General features: G+C 42.6%; 2 protein-coding genes across 2 annotated transcripts in view; both read right to left on the bottom strand.

Annotated features, from left to right (window-relative positions):
• Positions 1-4,121, bottom strand: part of TYSND1 (trypsin like peroxisomal matrix peptidase 1) — a 10,972-nt gene extending 6,851 nt beyond the window's left edge. The window contains exon 1 of the mRNA XM_007940661.1: positions 2,947-4,121. Coding sequence (XP_007938852.1) covers positions 2,947-4,121 — 1,175 coding nt within the window. The remainder of the gene's footprint in view (positions 1-2,946) is intronic.
• A 3,995-nt stretch (positions 4,122-8,116) lies between these two features.
• Positions 8,117-17,302, bottom strand: SAR1A (secretion associated Ras related GTPase 1A). The gene is made up of 6 exons (XM_007940660.2): positions 17,245-17,302; positions 17,001-17,120; positions 16,499-16,564; positions 13,336-13,439; positions 9,454-9,585; positions 8,117-8,233 (listed from the first exon to the last, which is right to left on the bottom strand). The coding sequence occupies exons 1-6, from the start codon at positions 17,300-17,302 to the stop codon at positions 8,117-8,119; spliced, it is 597 nt and encodes a 198-aa protein (XP_007938851.1).
• Positions 17,303-17,521: the final 219 nt, after the last annotated feature.

Raw genomic sequence — 17,521 nt, 5'->3', positions numbered from 1 at the left:
AAAAAGAAGACACAGAGAGGTATACAAAAGGTACAGACAACAAAGATAAACACTTTTACATATGCAATACTGCATTATCAGTGATAACAAACATTAAATCTATAGGTATAAATGGATGGGTAGACAAGGTGAATGATCAGGTATGTCTAAGCAAAAGGGAATATACCCACGACTATATTTATAAGGTTGGCAGATATTTCTACATACGTGTTATGCTGTTAAGAATGTCCACATAACTAGGACTAACAGTAGGCAAAGTCATAATAACTTCTTAGCCACAGTCAACCACCCTGATGGAGTGAATTGTTGGACCTGTGGGCTCGGGGCCATGGTTGCAGGGAACATCAAGCTCAATTGGCATAACATACTATGCAAAAATATTGTTCTACATCCTATTTTGGTGAGTAGCAACTGGGGTCTTGAAAACTTGCAGGCGGCCATCTAGATGCAACAATGGGTCTTTCCTGTCCAGAGCAAAGAAGAATGGAAAAAACCAAATACACATGGAAACAATTAGTCCAAGGGACTAGCAGACCATGTGAACCTGAACCTATATAACCATAAGACCAGAAGAACCAGATGGTATCTGGCTACCACTGTCAACCACTCGGAAAGGGATCAGTCCAAGAGATCCTGGACAGAGTGGGAGAACAATGTGGAACAAAACTCAAAATCATAAAAAAGACCAGGTTTACTAATCTGATAGAGCCTGGTGAGACCCCCGAAACTATGGCCCCTAGTTATCCTTCAGATCCAGAACTGAACTCACTCCCATGGCTTCCAGCCAAACAACAAACAGGCACATAGGTGAATGTTTACATCAGATAGATACACTCCTTAGAATGATCAGTTATGAGAGAACAGAAGGGCAGTATTTTTACAGGGAGACAGCTCAGGGGGCAGGAATACACAGGAAAGAAGGACACAGGAAAGAAGTAACTACAGGCAGGATGTAGTAAGAGAGCTGTTATATTGTGGGGAATTGCAGTCAACGTCATGAAACAAAATGTGTATGAACTGCTGTATGGAAAATGAATTTGCTCTGTAACCTTTCACGCAAATAATAAAAAAAAAAAAAAAAGTCATGGACTTGGAGTCAAAATAACTGGGTTTTAGCCCTGAGACCAACCAGCCAGGCAACTGTGGTAAGTCATCTAACCAATGTGGTATTTCCAAACATGCTTTATAAACTGTAAGCATGACCATTTAAGCTTGCTAACCATCACCATAATAATGATCAACTAGCCCTTGGTCTGAGTTCTGGGTGGTGCAACTGGGTAATATGCTCAGCTGCTAACCGAAAGGCTAGAAGTTCAAATCTACCCAGAGGTGCCTCAGAAGAAAGGCCTGACACTCCACTTCCAAAAAAATCAGTCATTGAAAACCCTATAGAGCACAGTTCTATTCTGACATATAGGGGGTCACCCGAGTTGGAATCACCTTGACAGCAACTGATACTCATACTTAGCACTTCACAGGCTAAGTGTTAACTCTTTAAGGACATTATTTCATTTAGTCCTTTGAATTAGGCACTGTTGTTATCTCCACTGTGCAACTGAGGCCCAGAGATCACAGAGTAAGTGGTAGGATCCAGGGCAAACATTCTAAACATTTTTCTTCACTGCCTATATTGATACTCTCAACAATCATGTCATTTGGTGAAACAGGTATAATTTTCCACCTCTGGATCTCTGATGCAGTGGTTAAGGCATTTGGCTGCTAACCAAAAGGTCAGCAGTTCAAACACACAGCTACTCTAGAAGAGAGATGAAGCAGTCTTTCTATAGATTTATAGCCTTAATGGGGATTGCTGTAAGTTGGAATCCACTCAATGGCAGTGAGTTTTTTTAGTTTGGTTTGGATCCCTATTTACATAAATGTTAGCACTTCTACAGCCAGGCTCTGTTCCAAGAGTTTACATGTTAACTCATGAAGAGAAAGCTTAAAGCCCAAGGTTACACAGGGGATTCTTACTATACATGCTCTCTGCACAGGTAGCATCCGGTAGCCCTGGCAGTTTGATTAGGAGCAGAGTGTATACTGGAGTAGGGGATAAGGAATCTGAGGGCCACACCTCAGGTATTCCCTGTAAAATAATGGCTATGGCAAAGCCAGGCTGGGTTAACCACACTGGGTTAACCTTTGGGTTTAGGAAGAGAGATTTGGGAAGAGCTGGACTGGGAGGTTGGATTGAGCCATCAGGCTTTAACACTCAGCCTCAGTTTTGCTTTGTGTTGGCCTAAAGTAAGCACTTGAGGCTACAGAGGAAATAGAATGTATTCTAAAAAACCAAGGCAAGAAGGCAAGGCAGCTAGCTGTTCACTGGGACAAAGCAGGTAGAAGTGAAGGAGAGCAAGCATGCTTTTCCCTGCAGAGGGAACAAATGACTGTCTAAAGTCTAAAGTCCAAACTGTCCACCAGAATTACTCAGATTGTTCAAATTGTGTCTACCTGCGTAGGCCCTGCCCTACATCTGTAATTTTGATCAAGGGAAGCTCTGATTAAGATCTAAGAGATTCCTCAAGTAAAATAAACAGCCCCATCTCTTTACCTTAGGAGGCAGCATCCTGGGCCCCTGGGGCTTCACCAGGACTTTGTGGCAAGAGGGCAGGATTAGGAAGTCTCCGTTCAAGGATATGAAGTGCAGGGCTATGAGGCAGAGAAGTTGCCCCAAGAAATTTAGAACTCAAAGATGCCCAGAGCAGGATGCAGGAAGGCCCCACAGTTCCCAAATACAGAGTTGCCTAAAGCTTGGCATCTTGCCCCAGGCCCATTCACTCTCCCCCTATCAGGAGACCCAGATCCCCCTATAATGGGGTTCTGGCTGTCAAGGATGAAGGGAGAATCCCAGGTCCCTACCCATACCACATCTTAAAGCATCAGTGTGATACCAGTAGCAAGGCCTGGTGTCTTAGAGGTAGGGTGGAAGCAGCTCTGGGGCCTTACTTGGGGATGGCGGAGCGCACCAGGACCCTGGTCGCCTCCCGAGGGGCCACATGCCGGCAGGTCACCACGAGGCGGGGTGTCACGGCCACTCCAGAGCCCCATACTGTGCCGCACTCCACCAGCACGGCCGTAGCTACCCAAGGGGGCTCGGGGTCTTGGAGGGCCAGGCCCCGCGGGGCGCCCAACTCAGGAGGCAACTGAGAGGCTAGGACCGCGGAACCCGGGCGCAGGTGGGCAAGCGCGACGCGGGCTGCACGGAGAAGTGGGGCGGCAGCGCAAAGCAGAGTGAGGCCCACCCACTCGCGTGCTTTCCAACAAAGTGGCGCCGCCACGAGCGCCACGAGCGCGCCCGCAGGCCGCGCCGCGAACACGCCGCCGCCCTCCGTGCCCGGCAGGCAGCGCGCGTCAGTGAGCAACAACGGACCCGTAGAGTTGCTGAGAACGCCGCGACTTAGCGTGTTGAGGAAGATGTCCGGACAGAAGGCGCCGAACGGGGAGCCGCAGGCCAGCAGCGGCGCGCCCTTGGGCACGGCCCCCAGAGGCGCTACGACCACCGCCGCCCCGCGTTCCTCTTCGTCCGTCTCTGCCGCTGCCTCGCCAGGACGCAAGCGCAGTAGCGCGAACCAGCCCAGCGCTCTCAGCTGATCCTCCTCTCCGTCTTCCGACACCTCGTCGTCCGGCGCCCCGCTTGCAAAGCGCCACTGCTCGGCTGCCTCGCCTCCGAAGAGGCGCGCGAAGTGGGCCCGGAAGGTTGGACAGCTCAGCAGCAGCAGCAACTCAGCGGCTCGCGGGAACTGCAGGGGCCGCCCGCGAGGCCGGGCTGGCAGGCCGGGCTCGGGGCCCGCGCACTGGGGCGTGCACAAGCCCGGTCGGCCCCGCTCCGCGCGGCCTGTTGGAATCGCGGCCGTTGGGCTCCACTGCACTTGCAAGCACAGGTCGTCGCCGCAACTGTCGCCGGGAAGGAAGGTGGCTCCGGCCGCGGTCAGGGCCCCGCTACCCGCCCTCAGGAAGGGGGTGAAGATGCCCCCGTGGCACAGAACCAGGCCTGGGTTGCGGCTCAGGATCACCCCGCTGCAGCTCCACGACCCCTCCTCCGGCTGGCCGGCCCGAGAGGCGCTCACCACGCAGCCTGCCTGCTCGGCCGCCTTCATGGCGGACCCCCAGTGCCGCCCCATGGCCTCCGCGCTGGTGCACCTGTGGCTTCACAAAGAACCGGAGTTAAGAGTGGGTAAGGACCCGGGCATGTACGGGCTGAACCGCATGTACGGGCTGAACCCACGGAAGGGTACAGAGCTGAAAGCAGAGGAGCAAATACTTATTCATGTCTTCCTCTTCAAGGGGGATTGGCTAAACCCCAACTGGCCTGTCCGGATTGGCTGGGGTTAGGATCAAGCTCTGATTGGCTACTGATGCCTACTCCCTCCTTTCCCAGTCCTCGTTGGTGCACCCAACCTATGGGACGTAGAGGACGCAGCTGTCCCCTGGGGGAGGTGCCCATAGAGTGTGATAGGCGTGTGGCTTTTCCTAGAGATTGAGGGCGGGAGGGTGGGGGGCGGATCCCTCGGAGCCTAATCTGAGTTCGTTGTTGTTGTTGTTTGCCTTGGAGTCGGCCCCGACTCATAGCGACCCCTCCTTGGGTTTCCGAGGCAGTATCACTACGGAAGTAGGATTGCCCAACCTTCCTTCCGAGGAGTGGCTGGTGGGTTTGAACCGCCAGCCTTCTGGTGAGCAAGTGCCTTAGGCACTATGCTACCAGAGCTCCTCAGAGTTCGTAGGGCTGCAGAAAAAGGACTAGAAGTGAGCTGATGTGCCTGGACCGGTCCAGGCCATGACAGTATCTGTCAGAATTGGCCAGGTGGAGGTGACATCTACCCTCTTACCCCTGCCCTGGAATAATATGGGCCAAAGAAACCCTTAGCTGATTCAGTGTTTAGAAATTTTAAAAGTAAACCTACAGCAATCCACTAGTGAGTGGGCATGGAGCTCGCAACGCTTTCTCCTTCCACCCCACCCATAGCCATAGAGTTGACTCCGACTCAGAGACCTGACAGGACAGAGACTGGCCCACAGGCTGTCCAAGGCTGTAAATCTTGAAGCTGTCTCATCTCCACCACTCCATCACCCCCGCCCCTCAAGCGGCTGATGAGTTTGAACCGCCAACTTTCGGTTGGGAGCCAAGTGCTTTAACCACTAAGCCACCAGAACTCCTTCTAATTTAATAGAACCTATTGCACTTTCTCATTCTATTTGTCCCAGTACTTTGGTTTTGGACTCTTATTTGGGATTTTCTACAAGCACAACTTCTTACAAGTCTAGTAAATGCACAGAGATTTCATTCCTGGCCCGTTTGCAAAATGTAGCTAGCATTTGACTGAAGCACTCAAATTTTGTGTAAAAAATGGAGTGAAACATGGATATATAGGGCCCAGTCCTTGCTGACACATGAAGAGATTTCATCTCAGCTATGATCATCTGTTGCAGAAATGACCACCAACTCTAGGGCCACAGCATGTTCCAAGGCTCTCAAATGGTACTAAAATGGAACGCAGGAACAGGCCCAGACACCCTCTCCTCTCCCAGCAGCAGAATTTAAGTCTCATCTATCCTAAATGTTTTTTCCTAAAAGCAGGGAAGAACTTTTTGTTTTCCCGAAGTATCATGTGTTCAAACTCAGGACTCAGACATCAAGTTTGTTTTAACATTTTATTAAAATGCTTAGGATACAGACTGACTTTCTTTTGTAAATGATTTATTTGACTTTTCCTGAAATAGGATGTATATGCACTCTGATAAAACAGAATGAAAAGTCTCATTTCACAGGAGTTCCTGTACAAAGCTCTGATCCTTACTGTGGGGAGCAGAGTTCCTCACAGCTGTCTTTCCGCTATCTTATTGTAGGAATGGGGTTCAGTAGGGCAAGAAATAGACTGGTGGTACTTGATTTTTCAATCTCTCTTTCTCCAGTGGCCAAAATAACCACTTTCACAAAGAGCTGCCCTACTAGAATCCATGGTGATTAGGGACAGATATGGGGAAAAACAAACAAGAATACTAACACTGAAGCAACCATACTTTTCATGTCTCTGGATAGAGAAGTACCAGTAACCTTTAGCCAAAAGAAATATAAAGGATGTAAGTCAACTACCTAGTTCATTCACCATTAACTAGATTTGTTCATGTAAGGCTTTCATCCCTTTCCAAACCAACAATTTAAACTTAATCCAGCTATGCCTTGCTAATAAATGAAATGCATGATCTTCTCGGACTTTATCAATTCTGCATTTGGTACCTGGCAGTGAAAAACTACACTTTCCCAATACGTCAAACTGAAGACTAAGAATGAGAAATCCAATTAAAGAATGATTCTCATCTGCAAGAGTCTATCATCCATGCTTGGCCTACCATCACATCAGAAGCAGGAATCCACTGTTCAGTCCTCCAAAAATAAGCATCATCACCACAATTTTCAATTTTGTAGAAATTACTTCTAACCTTTCATTAAGGGAAAAATGAATAAAGATACCCTCCCATCTTAAGACCATCTCTTACCCCTTAATCGTTTACTCCAAAGGTAGTCTATAGATTAAGATGATGAAAATCACACATGGCATTGAGAGAAATGGAATGCTACCAAAACAGTCCTCCTGCCCACCACTGGGGATGCTGGCGCTCTCACAAGGGTGTTTACTATCTGACAGTAAGTGATGCTGGCTCAAACGGAACAGCCATACGGAAAGTTCTTGGATTAGTGTTTTCCCCAGTTTATTTCTGGATTGGAGAAAAGGCAATTTCACATCAAATTAAAAAAATGAAAAGCTACAGATGTTAACCTTTAAGCACACGTGTGCACACACACAGATAACTGATAAAGAGAAAAAATGTAAGAAAAAGATGCATTCCAAAAAACCAAACTCACTGCCGTGGGGTCAGATCCAACTCATAGCAACCCCTCCTTGGGTTTCTGAGGTGGTATCACTATGGAAGTAGATCGCCCAACCTTCCTTCCGAGGAGTGGCTAATTAGCAGTAAGATGCCTTAGGCACTACACCACCAGAGCAGCTCCCAACCGTATTCACAAACAGTGCAATAAAGAGACCAAATTCTGGATATGGAAGTTTTAAAGCCCAACTGAGTAAATCTTTCCTAGATTGAGATGTGTTACAGTACCCCATTTCAAGTCCTCAACTTACTGAATTAAGAGCCCTCAAGCTGTTAATTTCCCTCCCAGAAACTGCAAAAGTAACAGATACATCTGCAATATGCAATGTGGGAAAGATGGAATTAATCTCTTTTATGAGGCAAAAGTCACTTTTTATAACTGAAAATGAAAAAGGAAGGTGCTAGAGGCATGAATGGAATTTCACAACAGTATAAAAGCAAACACTGGCTGAAATTTGTAACTTTACAAGTAAAAATAATAATGATAACCCACTCTATAATTAACTCTTCCTCAGCAAACAATCAGCTATACATTCTGTGATGTGATGTAGACACCCCAGCTCACCACAGTGGAAGTCTACTGCAACTGCAAGGCCAGGGTGCTGCCACTTTTCTAGTTATCTGTGCACAAAGTGATGCCACCTACCAAAAGGCAGTAATAGAGACAGGTGAGCTCAAGGGGCACTTCTCTCACCGATCTGCTAATCCAACAGGAGTTAGGTTCACCTGACAGAGCTCGGGCCACCAATGTGTTCATAATTTTATGAATATCTAAATGCCATTCACTAGATTTAAAAAAAAAAAAAAAGAATAGAAAACTCTGGACCAAGTAAATCGTGAACTCAAAAGTTAGGAGGGACACCAATTACATTAACAACACTTTCTTTAAAAAATAGAATCACTTTCTTTTTAAATCAACCACAGTGGTGAGACGTGTTTTTCTTTTCAGGTGCCCTGTGATGGCACACAGCTTTACCCAGCATATCCTGCCAGCTTCCAAGTCCAAGGATGCTGACCTGCACCGGCACATGGGGCAGCATTACCTTCCAACAGTGTGGAGAAGAGCACATGTCACCACTGGGCGATGAGAGAGCTGACAGAGACTTGTGGCTTCTCAACGCCAGACACGGTTGGAGAGCTTTCCTTGTTCTATTAGAAAAGTTCATGAGGAAGCTGTGAATAGGATCAGTCCAGAGAAGTAAAACGTGTTTATTTTCACTGTCCACAAACATCAGTCAATATACTGGGAGAGCCAGCGGAAACCTTCGCCATAGCCTTGCCTCTTGAGCACACTGCACATGAACACTTCCATTGGGCGGGCGTTCAGCTCCTTCAGGGTCACATTCCCCTAAAGGAGGCAAAACCAAGAAAGGGCTATTAGCACCTCCATGGTGGAAAAGCTCAAAAGGGTGATCACTGAAATCAGTTTCTTTGTTCCTCAAAAACAAAGGTAAGTAGGGATTAATTACAGAAATGTAGTCAAAGCCAGACAGACAGATGACTTCCCCTGGGCTTCATGTTTTCAGGGCAGAATAAGCAGCACAGTCCTATTCCCAGACTCTTTCTCCAGGAAGAGCATTTGCTTTCAATGCTCTGAAATTCACCTGGATAGTATGGCAGCAAATCCAGAAAAAGGCCACAAAGACCCATGGGACCAGCATACCATTCAATAGACAAAAGAGGTCTGGGACTTTTTAGAAATAAAGACATTCTCATTTAGCATGAATATGCAGAAATGTACAGTGATAATGTGTTACACTGAAGAAATTAAGGAAGGTTTCAAGACATGATACTCGAACCATTTCTAGACAGAAATAGATAATCCAAGAGAGGCAAGATTAAGAAATCAAGTAAAGAAATCAGAAAGTTATCACAGAGAAGGAAGATTTTAAAAATTAAATATGCTAAGATGTCAAAGTGAAAAGACTAGAAGGATTCCTGTGTTATAGCTGGTCTGGATTTTGTGTGTCACAAACCTGCTTTTCTGTAACAGATTGCTCCTCCAACTGGAGAGAGCACAACCTCCCAAACCAATAGACTAAGTTCTATTTCTGGTTTTGTCTCTGACTTGCTGTGTAGACCTGAACAAATCACTCTCTCAAGAGTTTCCTTACCTGAAAAACAGAGATAAATAGTCCTACTTCTAGAACCAAGAACACTGGGCATGGAGCAAGTGCTTTGATTTCTACTGCTTGGGGAGTTATATAAAATGACTGCTCTTATTTACAACCTGAATTTTCCAGTGAAATAATACTGACTTCTTGCTAAGAAGGACTCTTTCTAGAGAGATTTCTCAGAATCCAATTTGAAAGGTAGTCAGAAAATTCTTGATTACTACAACAAGTGACCTCTTCTACCACTTCCTTCAGCCTCAACTACCTGAGGGTGTATCGCATTACAAATCAGATAGAGCATATTACTGCTTTCAGAGAGCTTACAAAACACCTACAGTAAAATAAATCCTAAACTCAGAAACTTTTGAAAAGTACAACTCACATATCAAAACATGAATGTCAGCAAAGCCGTGACTGTTCTTTATGACAAGTCCCCTGAAGGTTTTTCTCTTACCTTTCCTGTGGTCTGTCCATAAAGCCCAAATATCTCACGGAGTTTTTCTTCACTGATTGCATCTGCTCTGTCAATTTTGTTACCCAAGATAAGAATTGGCACGTTGGATATTGTTTCATCAGTCATTAAAGCCTAAAGGCAAAATAAAAATAGAGCCAAGTGAAGAATCTATAAAAGCCCACACCAGCTACTGCAAACAATTTTGAGTTCCACTGGTCTATAAGGTTATCAAGTGTAAAGCGAACATCTGATAATCGGAATGATAACTAAAAGTAAATCTTGACATTATAACATTCTTGACATTAGGTAAAAATCCCTTGACTTTCCATAAAAATCTAACTGCCTCAACCATAACTTTTAGCTCAATTGCTCAGCCACAGACCATCCTCAGGATATCAACTCAGGACAGTTCAAGAAAAATGAATGCTCTGGATAGAGAGCCTCAAAGATGACTACAGGAACCCCCCAAGTCTTCTCTGAATGCCCAAGGTGTGCAAATAATGAAGTACTGAGAAGGGTATAAAAGGACAGGTAAGTCAGAGTCCCTGTGCTCAAGAGATCCTCAATCTATATTCAGACTTATGCTAACAAAGCTTAGGAAAACCACAAGGCAGTAGATGACTGTCACAATGAATGGGAGCAGAATATAAATACCTTAAAAAGTTCAGGGAAATACAGTGTCAATGTGGTTTGAGGAAAGTCTTAGCAAAGATGTAGAATTTAAACCAGGCTCTGAAGAAAGGGTAGGATTTGGATAGGTGGAAAGGAGAAGGAAAAGCATAAGCAATGGCTTTACAGTAGGAAAAGAAAGTGACAGGAAGTACTGCCTGGCTGGATTATGTTGACATGTAGTGATAATAAGATGGGTAGGGATGAGCCACGTTATGGCATTATGGTTCTGGTCTGAGAAGTTAGCTGTAATATATACAGATCCCTCAACCAGAAGTTACTGGGTATTTATCTGTGGTGGTCAGATTAAAGATGAAGACCTAGCCCAAGGCTGCAGCATTTAAGGAACAGTGCAAAGAAGCATTCTAGAGAAAAAAGTGAAGATGTCTAAGTGATAAGGGAGACAGAGGAGTCAAAGTTGGCAGAGTTCAAGCCTGGGAATGTAGTCTCACTGACAAGAAAGGAAGGAAAGCACAACTGAAGGGACTGTGCTTTGACTACCTTAAATTCCAGAAAATGTTAAATAACTAAGTAAGGATGTCATTCGTTCATTAAACACTGACAAAAGTGCCTACTCTGTGTCATATGCTTTGCTAGGTGCTGGAGATTCAGAGAAAAATAAGATCCCTACCATCTAAGTTCATTGTCTGGTGAGAGACACCTATAAGATAACCAGTAAAGACAAGAGATATTGATAAGGTAGAGAGGCTAACAAAGGCTGAGAGGTTATGGGAGGCTTCTTGGAAGTGGTCACAACCAAACTCTTAAGTTCTCCTAAAGGACAGGAAAGCCAGGCAAGGATAGATACTGCGCATATTCCATGAAAGGCAAGTTGTTCTCTGTATTACAAATGTAGTTCATCAAGACAGGCAACAGAAAGAAAGGAAGCTGAAGAGAAACAGAGGGAAGATCATGAATGATCTTATGTGCTATGGTGGTGTAGTGCCTAAAGCATTTGACTGCTAACCAGAAGGTTGGTGGTTCAAACCCATCAACCACTCCACGGAAGGAAGAATGAGCAATCTGCTTCTGTAATGATTTACTGGCTCAGAAACCCAAAGGGGGTTGCTTTGAGTTGCAATCGACTCAATGGCAGTGAGTCTTTTTTGGTTTTTATCTGGAAAGTAAGAGAACTATCATGTAAAAGATGTTAAGTACGGCAATGAAAAGTCTAAGCAGTTTCTTCTAGCATAACAGTGCATAGCATGGAGGTGGTGGAGGAAGAGTACGTTGAATGGAGGGAGATCAATTAGGAGACTGTATCAACAGCTGAAATAAATAATTAAGGCCTAAAACAAACGATTAGCAGAGGGATGGTGTGAAGTAGAAAGAATCAATTATTAAAGAGTAAAAGAGATGGGACTTACCATCTAAGTAGAAATTAATGGAGACAAATTAAGTAATCATTCATAGTAATTGGGTAGATGGTAACTTGCAGAGTTGGGATGGGGAAAAGGACAAATGATAGGTCTTCTCTGGGTCACTGTAAGGATTTATACAGACAGGAGCCTTCATCTTGAGGCAGGGAGGGTTTTGGCATGGCATCCACAATAATTCAGAGTTGCTAGACTGGATGTCCAGGTAGATGGTGGGGGAAGATGACTAGTTCTTTTCTGGGAAAACAGTACTGGCAGTTGTCTAGTAGTCAACTTTATGTATGAAGCTGGGGCTCAGGAGAGTGGTCTAGACAAAAGAAATCCAGTTGGGAGGTATCAGCATGTGAGTGGTAGAAGGAAGAATGGAACTAGATGACATCAGCCTGGAATAAAGTACAGATGCCAAGGAATACCAACAGTTAAGGGCTAAGCAGAAGAAAAGGTGATTGTGAAAGAGACTGAGAAGTATCAGCCAGAAAGACAGTACACCTACTCTCCGCTCACCAATATGTTTAGGTTCCAAAGATCAGGCTGTTAGGAGAAAATGAGCATTATTTGAAAATGGAAGATGACTACATCCGCTAACAAAATGGAGGATGATGACCTTATTATATAACTGCCAAACCACTGAGAATCAGGGCTAGTCAGGCGGACACAAAGCCTTACCATCACAGCCAGCATTACTCTCAACTCAGGCATTACTGCCAGACATCATTAATGCACAAAATAGATGGATGTTTTACTATTGTCTTAAATTCAAAATGCCAGATAACAAGACAGTCAGTAAGTGAGGCACAGGTGTACTAAGATAAAAAATGTAAAGGGAAATTTAAGGAAAGAGGGAATGGCCAGTGCCAAGAGGTCACATCAGGTAAGCAATGCCCTATAGACAACTGTACGAGACTGGAGCTATACAGAAAAAACATGAGATAAATTCATATTGCCAAGATCAGGAGTACAAAGAGAGAGTAATACATAGCAAAGAAAAAGAAAGCAGCATGGGGTGAAGCAGTACGTAACAGAGTAATAGGGACAACAAAGACAATATTATATAAACCATAAAGCCAAGAGAATGCGATGTTTGAAAGAAGAAAACTTGAAGCAAGTCCTTGATAGGATCAAACAGTATATATGACCAAAACCAAAGACTGAAAACAGATAATTAAGGCCTGGCAAGTCATTCAGTGGGAAAGTATTTAGGCACAACCTAAGAACACAGATGCAAAAATGTGAAGAACTCTAATATTGATTTTATAGTTTCGCTATGCCAGTACTACATACAGAATGGTTATATATGATACATGAAAGGGAATGCTATTAATTGTGCTGGGACAACAGGCATAAACCGGAGACTGTCCTGCAAGATTGGAACATACAGACACTCTATGATGTAAACAACACAGTTAACTTAAGTTCAAGCTGAGCTTCCTCAGGATATTGAAAAGCAATGGAAGATTTTTTTTTTTTTTTAATTTACTCTGTTGTTCTTGAGAATATGCACAGCAAAACATACCACTTCAATAGTTTCTACATGTACAACTCAGTGACACCGATTACATTCTTCAAGTGGTGCAGCCGTTCTCACCCTCCTTTTCTGAGTTGTTTTTCCCTATTAACATGGACTCACTCCCCATAACATTACTATCTAATCTTTCAAGTTACTGTTGTCAGTTTGAACCCATAGATAGTTCTTAAAAGAACATAATGCTGAAGGCAAACATTTAAGTGTTTTAGTTTTTAAACACTTTCTTCCTGCAACCAGGACTTCACCTAATATGGAGACTACTGAGCTATAGTCCTTAAAAGAAACAGAAGGAATAAAAATATATAAACATACATTAAGCTCAACTTTGGATTCCATAAGACGAGAATGATCTGCACAGTCCACCAGAAAGACAATTCCATTAATTGCTGGAAGATAATTTTTCCAAACCCGACGTGCTAAAAGACAAAGTTTGTAGTTGTATCAATTTAAAATGTGTGTATGTGTGTATAAAATGAGTAAGCTAATATTCTATAAAATGGACAAATATTGTCCAAGTTTCAATAGCATTAGATTCCATATGGGTTCTCCAAGTCCCAGCCAGTATTAAGTCAGAACAAAAGGTACAAACTGATGGCCCATGAGCTGACTCTGTTGCCTTCCTTGAAAAACTGCAACACTTGGCAACCCCATGCCTATATACCCACATGCCAACAGCTGGAAGTAAGTGATGGCTATCCATGTAGGTAACATCTGGGTGCTTTTGTCTGCCCAAATATCCACCACTCTCTACTGTCATATTGACAGGAGGAAGATGACGTAATCTACTTCTATAAAGATTTACAGCCTTGGAAACCCAATGCAGGTCACTGTGAATCTGAACAGACCTGACGGCAGCGGGCTTGGTTTGGTTCTACTGTCATATACACAGTCACTGTCACCCAATTAAATGATCTATCTCACCTCTGAGACATTTTAGTTTGCAACCCTGAGTTAGAACATTGGGACGCAAAGTCCCTGTCCCTATTACTTTAGTCCCAATGTAGTTTCTATCCAACCAGTGCGTGAGTATGCTGCTACACTCACTCCTTCAGCCTTTGGGGGACTGGGCCTGACAGGTAGTTAAAGTCTCCAGGCCAGTCATCTCAGCTTCCTGTATTTTATCCAAATCCAAACCCACTATCATCGAATCAATTCCAATTCATAGAGACCCTGTAAGACAGAATAGAACCCCCCCATAGGATTTCCAAGCCTATAAATCTAAACAGAAACATTTTTTCCAAAGTGCCCTATAAATATTATTTTTAAATTTGTGACATGAAGTGATAATGGCTGGGAAGCAATGCTTTAACCATACTGTCATTTCTAAGTCATTCATTTTTTAGTCCTTTCACTGCGACAAACAAGAAAACATCTCTACATTAAACAGTAAATAATGGTCACTTCTGAAAAGTGGAACTGGGGAGGAGAAGCTGGGAGAACTTTTACTTTTACTTTTCGTATTTCTACATGGATTGAATTTGCTACATTTAGCTTGTATTACTTTTATAAGTTAAATTTCTAAAGTTATAGAAATAAAACATTTCACGGTGAGGAACTCTGGTAGCATAATGCCTAAGGCATCTGATTGCTAACCAGAAGGCTGGTGGATCAAAGCCACCACCACTCCTCGAAAGGAAGACTGGGCAATCTACTTCCATAATGATACTGCCTTGGAAACCCAAGGAGGGGTCGCTCTGAGTCTGATCCAAACGCATGGCAACGGGTTTCTCTTTTTCACACATTTTAGTAATTTCCGTAAAATGGTAGCTAGGTTATTTCCCTTCTTACTCTATCAAAACCTGAAGCTACATTTATCACCAAATAATGGACAAGTCCCAGTTCAGATATCTAAAAACATTTACTCATTCATTCTGCACTCCCCAGATGGTCTCAGTTCAACTTACCACTGTTTTATCTTGTTCTAAATTTAAATTTGTAACCAGTTACAAATCCTTTTGGAAAACAAAGAGGCCATACATCCCTTCCTAACCAAATGAAAATAATACAAACATACTATAGAAAAAAAGAAACAAGATCACTTATAATCAAAACACACATACTGTTAGTATTTTGGTATATTTTGTTCTAATCTTTCTGTACAGATACTTTATGTGATTGTGATCATACTGCATATAAATTTTATAAGATATGAATGTTAAATGAATTATCATAAATCTAATAAGGAACTCACTGACTATAAAAATATTAGGCTAAATGACTAGAAACTGTCAATATTCTATTTTTCAACTGTATTTTTTAAGACCATATTAGATTCAACCTAATATAATGCTCCACTAGTAGACTTAACAACAAATGAGCAAATCTGACAGAATCCCAATAGTTTCTTCTCCCACTTTCCCAGAATAGTTATTCCCACACATTAAATGTTTTACTCCTAAGCTTACAGTCTTATCAAATGTAACCTGAGTGTCATCAGATATATATGCTCATTCTAATTATCTCTAAACATATATATTAAGTCTGAATAAGACACCTGATAGAAAGCTGGGAAACAAATGGACACAGCCTAAGTAAAGCAAAAAAAAAAAAACTTGTAAGACCAAGTAAGTGAAAGAAAATGTTGCACCAATTGCTCCAATGCACACAGTACACAAATACCAAATTAGATCACGGTGGTCACAGGAAAAGGACACAAAGCTGATATCCTACATACTACCAGCCCACTGCTTAAAGGACACTCAAGAGACATGCTAACTAAATGCAGAATGTACTATGTACAGTATTAGATCCTGTTCAAAAGGAAAAAATATGTTTTACATTACTGGAACAATTGACAAAAAAAGTGCATACACTATAGGGTAGAGAAAAGTAAAATTCCTGAATTTGATAAATATTATGATTATTTAATGGAATATTCTTGTTCTTAGGAAATACACACTAAAGTATTAAGGATACAATAGACTCACAAATGTTCCAGAGAAAATAAATGCAACTATCCATTTCATATTGAGATACATAAATATGAGATATTTATAAATATGATATATGTGTGTGTGCGCGCACGCGCACGCGCACGCATGTGTGCGTTGTTAGTTGCTGTCAAGCTGACTCCAACTCATGGTAACCCCAAGTGTGCACAGTAAAACTGCTCATAGGATTTCCAAGGCTGTGACTTTGGAAGCAGATCACCAAGCCTGTCTTCCAAGGGACCTGGGTGGGTTCAAACTGCCAGTCGATCAGCTAGTAATGAAATACTTAACCATCTATACCACCCAGGGCCCCTTATGTAGAAAGAGAGAGAGAGAGAAAAAAAAAAAACTTATTCATTTCTGGGTTAAGGACATACAGGAGTACAGTTTGCTGTATTAACTTCAAACTTCTGACACATTTAAAATCACTGAAAAATAGTAACTGAATTAAAAAACTTTATCAAAGTAATAAGAGTTATCTAGAATGCAAATGAGCACAAAATGAACCATAAGTCAATATATCCTTCAACTCAATTGTCTCTCACCTTGCTCATGCCCACCAAGATCAAAAGTTGTAAAAGTCATTCCAGCGATTGTCAGCTCTTCTGATGCTGAAAAATTGTCAAAAAAGAGGAAAGAAATAAACTTCTCAATTCAACAAAGGTCCAGCTACCAGCACTGTAAGCAAATACCAACATAAAATATAAAGAACTTAATAAACCTTTCACCTTATAAAGAAAAGGATACATAATTAAAAACATTCTTAAATTATTCTAAAAAGCCAAGAATTCCTTTTGCTCCAAGGTGTTTGCTGTGTGTTAGAAGGAAACTTTGGAGATGTGTTCCAAGGCTAGTGGAACAGACAGTAGCAAAGTTCCAGAGATTTATATTGATCATTATGTGACTCAAGTATGTCCTACATACTTTTAAGTAAGTCGTCTTTTGCGATATCAGTTAATAAAAGAACAGCATTAACTGGGAACTCATCCTGCTAGCCTGACACTTATTTTTAAATATCAGAAGATCTCCTAGTATTTTCAAACCTACTCGGATGTAGGGTTGGAACATGTTGGCCCAATCTATCATCTTTAAGCATGTGTAGAAGAGTGGTTTTGCCCGCGTTGTCCAAACCCAAGAATACAAGTTTTCCAGATTTCTTGTAGAGTCCTGAAAGAGAAATAAATTGAAATGTAATTTAGCTCTATATATACCAAAGGCTGGGTATATTTAAACCATTTGAGGAAATAGAAAAACTTTTAACCTATCATGTATTTCAAGAAAATGGCTTTACCTAGGAACTGGAGCACACTGCTGAAGCCATTGTAGATCCACTCAAAGATGAAAGACATTATTAACGCTTACTACCTGTATAAAATATGAAAGTACCAAACATTAGCTTTCTGAATGCCAGTACAGTTTTGGAGAAGTTAAGTGTTAAGCCCCTGGTACTGATGCATGTTACAGTCCCAGGCTTTCTGACATAAGAAAGCAAAGTAAAGAAGATACTGAAGATTCATCTTGCCTCTCGAAACTTAAGAATTTTGCACCCTGGAGGACCCCTCCAGGGT

This window comes from Orycteropus afer, unplaced genomic scaffold (assembly GCF_000298275.1).
Source record: "Orycteropus afer afer isolate SDZICR_OR568_19922 unplaced genomic scaffold, OryAfe1.0 scaffold00070, whole genome shotgun sequence".
Lineage (NCBI taxonomy): Eukaryota > Metazoa > Chordata > Mammalia > Tubulidentata > Orycteropodidae > Orycteropus > Orycteropus afer.
Note: the sequence above shows the minus strand (reverse complement) of the source record. Positions and strands in the feature narration are given on the sequence as shown.